At 34.0% G+C, this 16,653-nt stretch overlaps 1 protein-coding gene across 12 annotated transcripts in view; it reads left to right on the top strand.

The window, feature by feature from the left end:
- Nucleotides 1-16,653, top strand: part of ADGRL3 (adhesion G protein-coupled receptor L3) — a 945,099-nt gene that overhangs the window by 558,561 nt on the left and 369,885 nt on the right. For all 12 annotated transcript variants that reach the window (XM_049886210.1, XM_049886209.1, XM_049886208.1 and 9 more), the window contains one exon: nucleotides 3,529-3,638. In XM_049886210.1, coding sequence (XP_049742167.1) covers nucleotides 3,529-3,638 — 110 coding nt within the window. The remainder of the gene's footprint in view (nucleotides 1-3,528; nucleotides 3,639-16,653) is intronic.

The following is a 16,653-nucleotide window of genomic DNA, read 5'->3' as shown; positions in this document are numbered from 1 at the left end:
ATACCCATGAATCCATTGTCAAAAACTAGGTATGGAGACATTACTCCTATGTTTTGTTCTAAGTGTTTATTGTTTTAGTTCTTACATTTAAGTCTTTGATCCATTTTTAGTTAGTTTTTGTATATAGTGTGAGGTATGGATCTAACTTTTTTGTTTGTTTGCATGTGAAGATCCAGTTAGCCTAGAACCATGTATTGTACAGTCTATTATTTCCCGGTTAGATAGATTTAGCACCTTTGTCAAAAATCAGTTGGCCATAGATGTATGGCTTTATATCTGGACTCTGAATTCTATTGCATTGTTCTCCGTGCCTATCATTATTCAGTACCAGACTGTTTTGATTACTGTCACTTTTTAGTATGTTTTGAGACCGGGAAGTCTAACCCTTCTATATTGTTCTTCTTTTTCAAGATAGCTTGGACTATTCAGAGCCCCTTGCAATTCCATATAAATTTGTACATTAGCCTTTTCATTTCCACAACGAAGACTGTTGTAATTTTGAAAGGGATAGTGTTGAATCTGTTGATTGCTTTAGGTAGTATTGATGTATTAGCAATATTGTTACTGTTAGGTGTCGTAAAGTTGGTTCATACTCATAATGACTCTATGTACAACAGAATGAAACAATGCCTAGTGTTGCACCATTCTCAGAGTTGTTGCTATGTTTGAGCTCATTATTGCAGCCACTGTGTCAATCCATCTCTTTGACATCTTCCACTCTCTCACTGACCCTCTACTTTACTAAGGATGATGCTCATTTTCAGGTGCTGGTACCTCCTGATAACATGTCCAGAGTATGTGAGATGAAGTCCTACCATTCTTGCTTCTAAGGATCATTCTAGCTGTGCTTCTTTCAAGATAGATTTGTTCATTCTTCTGACAGTCCATGGTATATTTGATATTCTTCACCAACACTATAATTCAAAAAGACATCAATTCTTCTTCTGTCTTCCTGATTCACTGTCCAGCTTTCACATGCATTTGAGGGAATTGAAAACACCGTGGCTTGGGTTAGGTCCACCTGAGTCCTAAAGGTGACATCTTTGCTTTTTAACAGTTTAAAGAGGTCTTTTGTAGCAAATTTGCCCAACGTAGTACATCAATTCAATTCTTGACTGCTGCTTCCATAGACGTTGATTGTGGGTCCAAGTAGAATGAAATCTTTGACAACTTCAATATTTTCTTCGTTTTTCATGATGTTTCTTATTGGTCCAGGTGTGAGTTACATATATAAGTAGTTATAATATGATGAATAGAGATCAAGAACCTTGTTATATGTGATGAATAGAAATCAGAATTTATGTTTACAGAATAAACCAAAAACAAACAAACCCAGTGCCGTCGAGTCGATTCCAACTCATAGTGACCTATAGGACAGAGTAGAACTGCCCCGTAGAGTTTCCAAGGAGCGCCTGGTGGATTTGAACTGCCGACCCTTTGGTTAGCAGCTGTAGCACTTAACCACTACGCCACCAGGGTTTCCATTTACAGAATATGTATGGTTAATCAGATTTTATTGCGGAAGCTGGTTTCATTATTTCTGCCTTAAAAACTTTCTGTCTTTAACTTGACAATTGCAGAAATAACTTTTTTTATAAGTTTATATAGCTGTCCATTGTATAATTTCCTGAGATAGAATTATGAGTTATTTTTAGAGGATTATATAAAAATGTTTTGCTTTAATGTTAAACACAAGTCTTTTAACTCAAAACATCTTCAAATGGATTTTCTTTATAATAGATACTACTGGTATTTTTTTTAAACAGTTCAACTACAATAAAATGTCAAGCAACCTGATTTGCTGTGTATGTGTGGGAACAACAATATTTACATCATTGTTATTATGTAAAATTATCTGACAGTCATACTCAGACATTAAATCTCTACTGGAGAACTTTAGAATATGTCGACTGTCGGGATTAACTGTTACTCTAAATTGCATGATGAGTATGGAATATTGCCTTTTATTAATCTTTCACTGATATCACAGAATATATTTTTTAGCTTAAGGCATTCAGTAATGAATCAATTTTAATTTATAGACTAAATAAAATCCTCATTAGTCCTGATAAACTACAGCCTCTGGTAAACACAATGCATTTCCACTCTAAATCAAATTGAGTTCTGCCCTAGATGCTTCTTATCCTGCCAGCATCCTAACAAAGATTCAGAAGTATAGGTTACATCAGAGAATGAAGCATCTCTACAAAAGAGACAGAAAAATTACAGCCCAGAGATATTGCATTTCTGAAACAAACAAACAAGGACATAAAAACATGTGATAGCTAGAGTATCTCATCCTACACACTTAGTGCCAATTTATGGGTAAGAAAAAAGCATTACTTTTCTTCAGAAATACCTAATTATAGATAACTTACTTAATCTAGAAAGTTTCTGCATAAAATTTACAATAATATGTCCCTTCTGTACTTCTTTATCTTTTTGAGAGTAATAATTAAGTAATTTCATTATTTGTAGTCTCCTCATGATTAAGCCAGTCTGCCTTCCTTAGTTCAACTGCCATAAAAGATGACTGAGTTAATATTTCTATTTAAATGGTGTTATTTATTTTATTGTTCTCTTGGGGTATTTAAAGTTATTATTTTAAAGAGCAAGATATTAACATTTGTGATCAGTAATCTGTCATAAACATTTATTAATGTATCTTATTTAGTTAGTATCTTATAATTATTATCTTATAAGTGTCATTATTTGGTTGCACATAAGGAACTTAAATGTAGATTATTAAAAGTGGTTCTGCTTATGGGACTCAAACCAAACCAAACTCTTTGCTGTCAATTCAATACCGACTCATAGCGACCCTATAGGAAGGAGTAGAACTGCCCCGCAGGGTTTCCAAAGAGCGACTGGTGGATTCGAACTGCTGACATTTTGCTTAGTAGCCAAGCTCTTAACCAGTGCACCACCAGGGCTCCACTTATAGGATTATTAATATTATTGTATTAATTTATATAAAATGAATTTATTATTATATGTTTTAATAACTTAATATTAACATTTTTAGTGATTTTCTTTTAGAATTAGCTGGATAGTAAATTTTCAACACCACTTTATACTGCTTTTAAAGTGCATGTCATGATAATTAGTGTGTTTATTTTACAACTGCCTTAATAAGAGTCTGTGGTTATAATTCCTTAATTTTTTTTTTTTTTTAATAATGGTAGTGGGCTATTTCTATCAAATAATCCTTCCTTGTATTCATATTTGCAATATCCTATGCATCAGTCTGTGTTACTTAAGTAATATTTAATTTCTAATTTAAAATCGTGATGAATTCAATCATGCATTAAATTAGTTAATATGAGTACCCTGAATGGATTGATTTTTTTGTGTCTATTTTTAAAAAGTATACTATAGATATTCCTTAATAAGTCTGAAGCCCTAAATCGACCAAAACATTATTTAAATCTGCATAACAGGAACTAGAATAAAATTACTATTGATGTTGATAATGATTTGACTTTGTATAAACTTATTATTTCTTTTTTTCTTTTCTTTTGACTTCAGATGTAATAACAGAACCCAGTGTGCAGTGGTGGCAGGTCCTGATGTTTTTCCGGATCCATGTCCAGGAACTTATAAATACCTCGAAGTACAGTATGAATGTGTCCCTTACAGTATGTATATGCCTATACTTTTCTTATAAAAAAAGATCTTAAGCTTTGGTTTGCATGCATTGGCAAAGTATTCTCTATGCAAACAAAAAATAAGCATCTAAAGTAATTGAAAAAAAAAAAAAGGTTAGTTTTAATTTGCAGGTAAAATACTCTTACCCTCACTGGAAGAATTAGTTACTGCCTACATGGTCTTGCAGCATTTAGTTTGACTATACATATCTGTATATGCATACCTATTATAAAACTTTTTTTAGTGCAATAAATAGAGCATAATTTTTAAAGTTGAGAGTGTGATATGCCAACACTGCATCTCTCTAAATCTAAGCAAATAGGGTGTGAAAGAGAATATTATTTCTTGTATATTCAATGACATAGAAATTTATACATTTTGAATTTGATAGAAGCAGTTATACCTAAGCTTCCTTTGCTGTCAACATTTTGAGAATTAGAAGTGTAGTCATCCAGAGAGAGATGACTGGTAGGAAAGTACAAGGATTACATGAACTAAAGCTCTCTACGGAATATATCTTTTACTGCCTCAAGAATTGTCTTCACATCCTTTATGTGGTTATATGCCAACTGCATATTTTTTCTTCAGAAATAAAGAAGAATCAAGCAACTTAAAATGGAACATTTTGTGACTTTTCTGCCCACAGGTAGAATAACAATCTCAAAAAAAAATAGTTTTGATCAGACTAGTTAATTATTCATGGAATTTCTCAGTGAACATCGCTCAGGAAATCTTGTGTTTTCATATTAGATATTCAGTTCGCCCAAGAGGTAGAAAACACCTGGGATCATAAATAAATCCCAGGTTCTAGCTTGCACTGATGTTTCAGAAGGAGCAAAATATCTGGAGATCAGCAGGTTTAATGTGCCAAGAAAAAATTCTTGGTTTGCTTCATTCATGCTTACTTAAGAAGTAGCACATTACGTTTGAGCTCTTAAGTGTGCATGCTTAAATAATAGAGAGCAGTTTGGCCAGCAAGAAGTATGTTGAAATTAAAAAATAATAATGAAAACAACCAATAGAAAATTTTATTTTTACTTCATTTGTAGCATGACTAGAAAGGAGTTTAGTGAAGTTTTATAAGCTGATTTTTTGCTATGAAAAACTCTAAGTGTATAGGTTTTATTCAAACTCAATTGAGGTTTTGCTTCTTACATTCTTATCTCTAGGCACCTTTCTTTGAAAATATAAAGCTCCTACTGACCATTCACTATTCACTAATGATATTTTAAAGGAAAAGAATTTGTAGTCTATTTTAGAACTTTGAAAAATTTACTTGGACTGTGTAATAAGATCTTTGTTAAATATGTAGATAGCTATTTCCAAAGGCATTTTTATAAACCTACACAATAAGATGTACCTCATTTTAAAGACAATTTTAAGAAATTTATAATTTTTTTATTTTCCTATTTTTAAAGCAGGAATGCTAAGGTGAAAATGTCAGGTTATTAAAATGTTTAAAAATAGTTTCACAGCTGTCTCTTCAATTTTCTATATTTCTTCAGAACTTCTTTGAGGATAGCTACTCAGAATTCTCTGCCAAACTCATTCTGAAATGTCATCTACTTAAGTCACTTCAGTGCCAATAAGAACTTACTCATAGATTTTTGCATAAAAGGATTATGGTCACCATAGATTTCTTTTGTCTCTTAACATATTTTAAGAGATGGGCAATTTGGATTCTAAATGTCATATATGTACAAGTTTCTGCTAACCCTGAAAATGTACAGACTGCTTTAAGATCACATCTATATTACATTAAAATCTATATTTGATTGTTTTGTTAAATAAGAAGTATAAACTCAGGTGCACCACTTGGCATTTTATATACCATTTTAATTTATTTGATATAGCATGATCATGTTTGTGTAAATTCTCTTCATTATGTTTCAGTTAAAAGCATAATGCAGAACTGAGAATTCATTTAGTAAATTTAACATGATTAAAATGAAAAACATCAAAAGAGAGTATAAAACCATAAAAAAAGCTATCATGACTCCTTTGAAGATTATGTTGGTTTAGTAGAAACAGGACCAGCAGTTGATTAAGTTGTATTTAGAATATGGACTGGCTACCAAAAATAAAAGAAAATAAAAAAGTAAAAACCTGAGTTCTTTAGCTTAGGTAGACTATTGAATTTTCTACATCTCATTTTGTAGACGTTCTCTGATTTGCAGTAAGACCTGATTTAGAGCAACATTAAGTTCTTTTTCTCTTAAGAACAAAATGTATGGAATTTTCCAATTCTGGAAAGAACCACTTATTTAAAATAACTATCATCTATGATACCTTCTGCTTGTCAGGGAAACCCTGGCAGTGTAGTGGTTAAACATTTGTCTGCTAACCGAAAGGCAGTTCGAATCCACCAGGAGCTCCTTGGAAACCCTACGGGGCAGTTCTACTCTGTCTTATACGGTCGCTATGAGTCAGAATCTACTCAACGGCAATGGGTATACTGCTTGTCATGTACTATATGGCTTTGCATACGTTATTTAGTTGAATTGTCACAAAAGCCTCCCTGTTAGGAATGAGAATCACCGCTTTGCTGAAGAGGAAACTGAAGCTCAATGGGTTAAGTAAATGTCCCATGTAGAATGTAGAATACCTAGAGAATGGTAGAGCCGGTACTGAAGTCAAGTATGTGAATCTCAAATACCTGTTCTTAAATACCCAGCTAATAGTTCTCCCATAGATTTTTCCTTTTAATTTTCATGAGCTATTCAATCTTGTTCAATATTTATTTCTTAACCGTTTTCATTAGTACAGTAATGGCATGTAGGAAAAGCAAGTGATTCAAGGGCCTAAACCCTTGTTTTAGTCCTTTAACTACTTTTTTAAATAAGGAGTTTGTGTTTTTTTCCTCTCAAATCAGCTGAACTAATTTTTTTTTTCCACCAAATAACTCCATGATGTGATAAACTAGTTTGTGTTATAAAAATACTACCTACTATTTAGCATGAAGTTTTTATCTAAGTAATAATTTAAGAAGTTGTTTCAATCACCCGTATTCTAAGAGAAAATCCTTCTACTTAATGATATCTTTATGATGATTGATAAAAGACTCCTATTGCATTAGTAGAATGCAAAACATCAGATTTAGGAATCAATATTAATATTTTAGAATTTTCTTACTGAACAACTTAATAAACAAAAAAATATTGTTTGGTTCTGTTTGTTAGACAGTTCAGTAATATCCATGTCCTTTGTGGATTTAAGACTACAAACTTTGGTTAATTTAGTAATATATTTAGTATCCATGAGTGCTTTCTTTGTAATATTGGCATGTGGAAGAAATACCATTATTCATGTTTTCTTTGCTTATATGTGCATGTATATGTGTGTGTGTGTGCACGCTTCCATGGCAATATTGATCTTTTCATGGAAAAATATAGAAAAAACAAAAATTTGTATAAAATATCTCAATAATAATGAAGTATATTGGAGATACAGAACAATGTTTAATAAAATTCATTGTATCATATGAGAGAAGTAAAACGAAAAAAAAAAGGAAAGGTTATAATAATTGTACAGGATTAAAAAAATAAAAACAAACCAAACCCATTGCCATTGAGTCGATTCCAACTTATAGCCACCCTATAGGTCTTATAGGGCAGAGTAGAACTCCCCCAAGGGGTCCAAAGCTGTAATCCTTACAGAAGCAGACTGCCATGTCTTTCTCCTGTGGAGTGGCTGAAGGTTTCGAACCACAGACCTTTCAGTTAGCAGCAGGGCGCTTAACCACTGTGCCACCAGGGCTCTTTTGTACAAACTTTTACCAAGCCAAAAAACCAAACCTATTACCGTCGAGTCAATTCTGACTTATAGCTACCCCATACGACAGAGTAGAAATGTCCCATAGTGTTTCCAACGAGTGGCTGGTGGATTTGAACTACAGACCTTTTGGTTAGCAGCTGATCCCTTACCCACTGCTCCACCAGGTACATAACTGAACAATTACGATTTTAGACAAACCTTACCCTGAGTCAAACAAGTCATTTGACTTTTTTTTTTTAAGAGATTACTGATGAGAGAAAAGAAAAATTAGACATTGTAAACCATTTAGTGAGACAGACTTAATTTTGAGTGTCTTGTACTCAATTTTTCAGAATCACTAAAGTTATCTTTTTTTTCTAAGTTTTATCTTACTCCTGGTCTTATTTTTCTTCTTTGATTCACAGATACCCAGTTTCTGACCAAATTTGGGACAGATGAATCAATATTTTGTCAGTTCCTGTCACAACTTAGTTCCAGTGTGACTTTGCATTTTCTTTTGAGGTTTGATTTTCCTTCTTAGTGAATTATTTCTCCCCAGGAGATGACCCAGATATTCAAGAGGTTAAACCTCATCTTTTACCAATGCCACATTTTTGTTCTCCATTCTTCATTCTTATCCTCCCTCCACCCTCATTCCTTCTGACCTGATTTGGGATTAAAATTGTGACATCTACAAGTCGAGCTTCTTTATTTAGCCAAGTTACAGGAATGAATTGTATTAGGGTGAAGAACAATAAAAGAACTAGCTGCCTACTTAGAGTATTTCTGAACAAAGAATCTTTACTTTGTCACCTGCTGACAAATTGTCTTTCTTTCAAGGCATGCAATTTCACGCACATTACACTAAAAAAAGTGCTTGTCTTCCCTCACAGTCCAGCTTTTGTCTTTAGTCCTTTGCTTCCTTCTCTCAGAAATACAAGTGCATACTACATAGTCTAATAGTCTCTTTTAGTGGATTTTCTTAGGAAATGAAAGGGTGAAGTGTGTAATTTGGGGAGCTCTTAGAAATGAGTGTTGACTAAACCAATCTTAGTTCTTGATAGCATCTACAGACTTTCAGTATTCACATTAGCCATCTGAATACTTCTGTGGGTGATTATCTTTGTAAGAAGACATGAAAAGTGGGTATTATTGGAAGTTAGTGTTTATAATTAATTAAAATTATCTGGTAGGTTTTTTTTTTCCATTAAAAATACTGTGCATTCTTTCAGCATCTAAGACAGACCAAAAAAAAAAAAAAAATTAAAAATCTAATTATAAATAATTACGGTTTTGCAATTAATGTTAAAATTAGTGCATATTTTAATATACACATACTTTGGATCCTATGTTTTATAATTACATAATTACGTGTTTTTAAACTCCCTGTGCTAAAATTCACCCATACTTTTAAAAGAAGTCACAGAAATGCCAAGATACATTTTGATTGCCCAGTGCCTCAGTACCCCTTTAATTTTCCAACATACAGGAGGCACTCAACAAATCTGCATTAAATAATTGAAAGAATAAAGGTAATTTAGTCAAAATGGTTCCACCAAAAATATTATGTTCATTGCTTCAACGATAAGCACAAGATACTCTTGTCTACAAACAAGACCATATTAATGCAGAAGCATCTACTGTAAAAATAGAGGCTATATAAATTTTACTTTCTCCAAATTGCTTGAGGATTGAGATTGCATTCCTCAAGAATGCTATACCTGCAACCGTTTTATTTTCATACTATTCTGTATGCCCCGTATAGTATACCAGATATGTTTCCTTGTTTATATATTACTCCCTCGATAAGAAGAGTGTCAGTTATCTACTTTTTTTCAAAAAGATTCTTATAACAACAAGAACAACAAAATTTTTATTTCCTTCCCTTTTCCTTCCCCCACCATTTTCTCAATTTCTTTTTCCTTCACCGTATTGTTACACCTAACATTTAATCCATAAATCTTTTGGAAATCAATCAATGATCAAGTAATAATTAAAATGTTGCTTATATGGAAAAAAGTTGTATCTTCATAAAAATTGCTGTCATCTGTTTAAAAAACAGGAAGCATACATGGTCAATACTTTGTTAGAGGTTCTAGTCCTAAACTCTGTCATATTTTAGTCTTGCTGCTTCCTATGTGCATGGGAGATATTCTCAACTAGATTATATCATTTGCTTTCAAGATCTCCCTATTTTATCTCCTTCTATCACTCGATGGCAATGGGTTTTTTTTTTTATCGCTCAATATTTATTAAGCACTTATCACATATCAAGCACTGTGCTAAACACTGGGGGTAGAAACGAAAGGTACAGATTTTCCCCTGAAGGAAGTCAATCAACTAAGGCTGAAGATCCCCCAAAATTATAATGTTAGTTCAGGAAAGGAATTAAACAGTTTATATCAGTATTGAAAGTATGCCCATCCCAAAGTGGTAGATGGGTGTATAGGGTGGGGAGTGGGTGTCTTCAGGGAAGGTTTTGTAGAGATGACCCTTGAGCTGAGTCTTAAAGAATGAATACACTTTAGCTAGAAGGAGAAGAACAAGCATTTTTAGTGGAAGAGACAATGTAAAGTAAGAAACAGTGTGGTGAGTGTGTTTGCATATAATGCAAAATGTGAGAATGACAGGAGATCAGCCTTTAGTTAGGCAGGAGAAATCACTGACTTTCCTGCTTGCTGTGATTTTTCTGGAACCTGGGACTCAACAGGGTGTTCGGCACAGAGAAGGCAAAAAACCATTTCAGAATGTGATTAATTGAGAATATGAATAATAAATGTTTGTCTGCAAAAACCAATTTTGGCTAATTTAAGTAAAATACAAGAAGGTTGTTCATTAGAAAGACATGAAGCAGTAGTTTCAAAATCAGAGGGAAAAAAGGTGAAACACCAGGCCTCCAGAAAAATAAGATCTAGTAATCTACATAGGCGGATTCGAACTACTGACCCTTTGGTTAGCAGCCGTAGCACTTAACCACTACGCCGCCAGGGTTTCCAAATCCCGATAATAGAGAATCTAAATGATCAAAATAAAATTCAGTAATAGGGTGTGGTTTCCTTGGATAGAAAACAGGGCTGACAATGAGATCAGGGAGTAACAATTCTCTCAAAGACTGGAATTTAGTGGTGGTGGGCCAGACTCAACCTGCAGAGGGACCCTTAGGCCTCCCAAACACCTAGAAATCAGGAGATTTAACATAAAGTCTGGAGCAACATGGGACCTGGATTCCCTCAGGCAACAGTAGACTGGAGCAGAGTAGGTGCTGCCTCCTTTAGATGGCTCTGTGCTTTTAAATTTGCTATATTTTGTAGCATTCACTGTATTGTACCTTGTTCACTTCAGTGATTTAAAATACGTCTTCCTGGCTTTTGAAGATATTTAAATTTATAAGTCTTGCTCTGGAGTTTGGTTCTAATCGATGCTAATAAATGTAAAATCACTCTAAATCGATTGTACATGCATGTGTTTATATATATATTTTATTTTCAGAAGGTAATAATAAGTTCCTGTACCAATAATAATTCTATCAACAAAAGCTTATCAGTGCCTATTATGGGTCAGTGCAAGAGAAAAACAGATTTCGGCCCTTTGGTGCTGGCAGCCTCATACATAAGACAAACAATAAACACATGAACCGATGCTTATAATAACTAAAGATAGTGGTAAAATACAGGCAGAAAATAAAGAAGATTCTATGATAGAGAGCAATGGAGAGGCTGGTTAACATAAGGCATGATGAAAGACTATCCTGAAGAGGGGATATTTGATACCTAAAGAGTAAGATGATAACATCAGGGAAAGAATGTGGGGAGGAAGTTTAAAGCAGAGAGAAGAGCAGCTCCAAAGATATTCTGAAGCAGGGGAAGGTTGGCTAATTCTAATAACTGTTAGAAGGCCAGTGTGGTGCAGCACAGTTAAGGTGAGGGAGAGTGACTTGGAAAGATACTAACCAGCAATTAGTACTATTGGCTACCACTGAAAATGCAGCGTCAATTTCTTTCAAGAATCTAGAATCTATTAAGTATGAAAATGTATTTGTAGAATAGAATTGAATAAATTATATTTTCCTTTTAAAAAATATATTGTAGAAAATACTGCATTGTACTAGTTACCATATGAGGAAACTTACACGACGTCTACCAAACACATCAGATGACATCAACATATAGGTAGGAATTTTACATATCTTTTTTTTATAGTGCATTAATAGGAAACCCTGGTGGTGTAGTGGTAAAGTGTTAAGGCTGCTAACCAAAAAGTCAGCAGTTTGAATCCACCAGGTGCTCCTTGGAAACTCTATGGGCCAGTTCTACTGGGTCCTATAGGGTTGCTGTGAGTCAGAATCGACTCAATGGCAACCAGTCTTTTTTTTTTTTTTTTCTATAGTGTATTAATAATATTTAAATGAAGGCTTAGATGCTAATTAGTAAAGAAACAAGATAAACTGAGAGTATTAAAAAATTAATTGGATTGACAGATTTAGGAAAATATTTGGTTTAGGAGATAAAATTTTATTATGGACATAAATAAAGTTCGAGGAGTTAGTTTTACCATGCTCATATCATGCTTTATATGAAATAGTAAAATTATAGCACTTATGCTTTAAAGCTAATTATTTCAAAGAAATTTTTATTAGGTGCTTAAAATTGAATAACACATACATGTGAGATTAAAAAAGATATGGAATATTACATTTTGTTTTTGAAATACACCACATATGGGAAGAGAAGAAGTGAAAACATGTGAAGGTGAGGTTTTCCCCAAAGTGTTTAAGACTAAAAAGATCTTATAGCAGCCATCATGTTGTGTGATACCTCTTGTTTATTTTGTTCAAAAAAAAAGTTCAGATAACATATATTCCCAAATCAATATAAAATAACTTAAAACACTGTGAGTGAGCATTGTTTTTTCTTCTATTCTAATCACTAATCTTAGGAAACTAGAAAAAGTTCATCAAGGGGTTTAGAAAGTACTGCATACGAAGATTTAAAGTTTAACATCGTAATACCTCGTTCAAATGAATAGTTAGTAAAGGGAACTATATACATGTGAATTTTAATGTTTTGCTTCATATTTTTGTGGAATTTCTCCCCTGGTAAGAGATCCCGATTTGTATGAATGCCGTAAGTTTTAATTGCTTAAAACAATATCAAACCTTCCCTGAATATTCCAAACTCTTAAACAAATACCTATGTAACCAACTCAATAATGGCCCAACAAAGAAGTCTGTTTCCAAGATCCCCAGAACCTGTGAATATGTTCCCTTATGTGACAAAAGGAACTTTTAGATATAGTTTAGTTAAAGATATTTAGATGGTGAGATTGTCCTGGATTATCTGATTGGACCCAAGCTATACAAGATGCCTTGTAAGAATGTTTCAAAAAGGTAAATATTAGAGAGAGGAGATGTGACAATAGAAGTGGAGGTTGGAGTGATGCACTTTGAAGATGAAGGAAGCCAAGGGATACAAGAAGTTTAGAAGGGCAAGGAGACTGATTTTCCCTTTGAGCCTCCAGAAGGAACCCAACTCTGCAAACCTCTTCATTTTAGCCATTAAGACACATCTCGGACTTCTGACATAAGCCACTAAGTTTGTGGTAATGTCTTAGAGTAGCAATAGGAAACTAATAAAACCTATTATAATATTACAACTTTTTTTTTCAAAAATGACTAAGTAGAGAAAAATGCATTGTGCTTACTTAGGGCATGGACTGATAAAGACATAGGTTTTGCTTTCTAAAAATTATATATTTATGATATGCTTTTTAAATGTAAACATATAAATCCTCACTATCATGGACTGGCTGGATGTTGGATGTACATTATATCATTGTAGATGACATTCATTTTCATTGTCTTTATGAGTAAGTATATCAAGCTCAAGACAAAACCAGGTCAAGTTAACCAAACAAAAAGAAAAACCAGTTGCAGTTGAATCAACTCCAACTCATGGCAATCACATGTGTGTCAGAGTAGAACTATGCTCCATAAGGTCTTCAATGGCTGACTCCTTGGAAGTAGATCACCGGGCCCTTCTTCTAAGGTGCCTCTGGGTGAATTTGAACTCCCAACTTTTTGGTTAGTAGCTGAGGACTTAAATGTTTGTGCCACCCAGGGAATACCCAAGTCAAATTACCCAAAAACCTAAACCCACTGCTGTAGAGCCGACTCAACCTCATAGCACCCCAATAGGACAGAGTAGAAGTGCCGCATAGGGTTTCCAAGGCTGTAAATCTTTACGGGTGCAGACGGCCATATCTTTTTCAGGCAGAGCAGTTGGTGGATTAGAACCACTGACCTTTTGGTTAGCAGCTGAGCACTTAACCATTGTGCCATATCAGTTTCACTGTATTACACTTATCATGTACATAAAGAAGAAAAAAAAATAGGTAAATAAGATGTTGGTTTGGAGTCTTGGAGTCTATAAGCTAGATAAAGGGGATGAATAAACTTAATGAGTTTCCATTTAAATTTTCTTATTAAACAGGAATTTGTCACAGTAACTGACATGTAATACTTGAATTAAATCCATATTTATGGAATTCTAAATCTGTTTTGTGGACACAATTCAGTTTTACCAACATTTAATGAAAACCTAGTTATCTTGATAACATTGTATAATATCCAAATGCCCAAAATAATATGAATATGACTGGTTTCCAGCTTCTGAACCCATTATCTCACCACTCTATTAGCCTGCAAGTAATCATAGGAGGATAGAATCAAAGTCTGGGAAGGGAACTCAATACCATTTAATTCTTACTAATATACTATGTATGAATATATTCTCTTCTCTCTATGCTCATCACATTTCTGCTTCAATTAGAGAAAAATGCAGATTTTTTGTTTTATCCTATTTTGTTGTTTAAATATGTCTCTGTGGTAAGGAAATATTTTAAAATGTAACTTAGAATCTTTGACAGGACATACTGTGTTTCCCTTTACCCCTCTTTGCTCTACCAAGTTCTCTCAAGCACGAGTGAATGTAACATCGTGTTAAGTATGAGAGCCTTAGAATTAAATAAAACAGAATTTTCTAACTGGATTTACCACTTACTGGCTGTGTCTACTGAAGTTATTTTACTACTTTGTGAATGAATCTTCTCACATATAAAATAAGTATGATTATCAATTCACAGAGTTTCTGTGAAAATTAAAATGAAATATGTGTAAAAAACTTTGGACAGTTACTGTCATATTAGAAAAGTGCAGTATATCATAGCCATTCAAACTAGTATGCCTATTGCATTCCACTCACTTTCAGTCTTCTGATATTTAGTGTCATGGTACACTGGGATTTGGAATTATGCAATGCTGCTAACTAACCCCAGGATTTGGGGAGCCTCAGGGATCCTTGAGTTATACTCTAGTTCCCTTTACTAGTGGTCTAATTTAACAAACAAGACTTTTGCCTTAATTTTTTTTTTTTTTTTCTTAATCAGCTCACAATTTGGGGCTAGTTACAAGGGCATCTGCCATACTATTGAACTCTTAATCAGTTCTTTCTCATGGGTTACTTTCTTTTTAATCCCACATTGATGACTAAGACCTGTCAGGCAAGTTTTTTGAATTTACAATCAGCACAGTGAGTTTCTGTGGCTTCTTTTTCCACTTAAACTTCCTGCTGTCTGTCTTCTTTGAACTTGACCTACCAGAACCGGCAATTCCATAAATCTCACCCAAACTTGCTATGACATTTGGGCATTATGTCTTTTATTTCCGTGCTTTCCCCAAGGGTGTTAACTTTTGGTGCTTGTTTATTTACCTTCTGCCCCATTCTCCCCATAGATAATAAGCTTTCCCTTAAGAGCTTGCCTACTAGGTGAAAAGTTGGCATTTCTAACCCACCCTGAGGCACCTTGGAAGATCAAACCAAAAAACCAAACCCACTGCTGTCGAGTCAATTCCGACTCTTAGCCACCCTATAGGACAGTAGAACTGCCCCATAGAGTTTACAAGAAGCGCCTGGCGGATTCAAACTGCCAGCCTCTTGGTTAGCAGCTGCAGCACCTACCCACTACTCCACCAGGGGTTCCCCTTGGAAGACAGGCCTGGCAATTTGCTTTCCAGAGTTCACAGCCTTGAACACCCTATGTACACATGGGGTAGCCATGAGTTGGAATCCGCTAGACAGCAACTAAGAATAACAATCCCATAGGTACCAATATCTCAAATTCAGGTAGAGCTGGGCTGTGTTTGTTTATTTCATTCAACAAATATTGACTTATCCCTTTTTATATGACTCTTGACATAACTGTCTCTAATAACACTGGAATTTAATTAAGAAGCAATACAACCTTTTAGTTGTTTATAGGTGAAGAACCTGAGAATTTGAATAAGTGAAATAGTCAATGAATATATAGTTAGGATTCATTGACTCTTAGTTGCTGGCTGAGTTCTCTTTTCATCATTCCACTTTGTTTCTTTAAGTTTCAAGAATACCTTTTCTGTAACCTAAAGATGAGAGAAATGTTTCAGGCTTACTCAAAAATGTAAAAGATTTAAATATATCCTGTTTAGTTGAAATTTGATGTTCTACTCAGTTTCTCATTTTAATTCAAATTCTTCTGGAGAATTTTCAGAATTCAATATGGTCCTAATGTGACTGCTTGGTTATTTGGTCTTTGCTTTCAGTATGGCTTATGATTAAGACAATGATGGCATATCAAGATATGTGTGTGTGTATATACATATATATATATATAAAACACAAGTTTTATATAATCTTTTTGTGCATACATCTGGGTCTCAAGCTTCATGGACTTTCTCATCTTTATTTTATTTTTTTGTTCACTACACACTAAATCTTCGGTAATAAATACTAACCAGTTTTTTGGGGGGGAGCCTTTGGCTATGCAGCCAAACTTATGTGGCAAATCTCTCAGTCTCAGCTTCTTAGGAACTTGAAATGAGTTCAGTGCTCAGTAACGTTGAGATTTCATAGATGTTCATTGACCAAAAATTGCCTGCAGTTACATGCTCACGTGCACATGCACACACAAACACACATGAGTATGAAGGAAAGAGAAAAGTGAATCTCTCCAAAAAAGCAGAACATTTGGTTTTCCTTCACCAGGGCCTCCGTCACTTACTCTCTCCCCCATCCCCTTTACTTCTTAGAGAACTAATTTGATGATAATTTGATGATAAGTTTATCAAGATAACAAGACTCAAAGGAGAGATCATATTGAAATTTTGCTGGAGATGAAATACATTTATTTATGCATGCCTAGGCTGTACTTTTTTTTTTT

This window comes from Elephas maximus, chromosome 5 (assembly GCF_024166365.1).
Source record: "Elephas maximus indicus isolate mEleMax1 chromosome 5, mEleMax1 primary haplotype, whole genome shotgun sequence".
Lineage (NCBI taxonomy): Eukaryota > Metazoa > Chordata > Mammalia > Proboscidea > Elephantidae > Elephas > Elephas maximus.
This window is presented reverse-complemented; position numbering and strand designations above follow the sequence as displayed.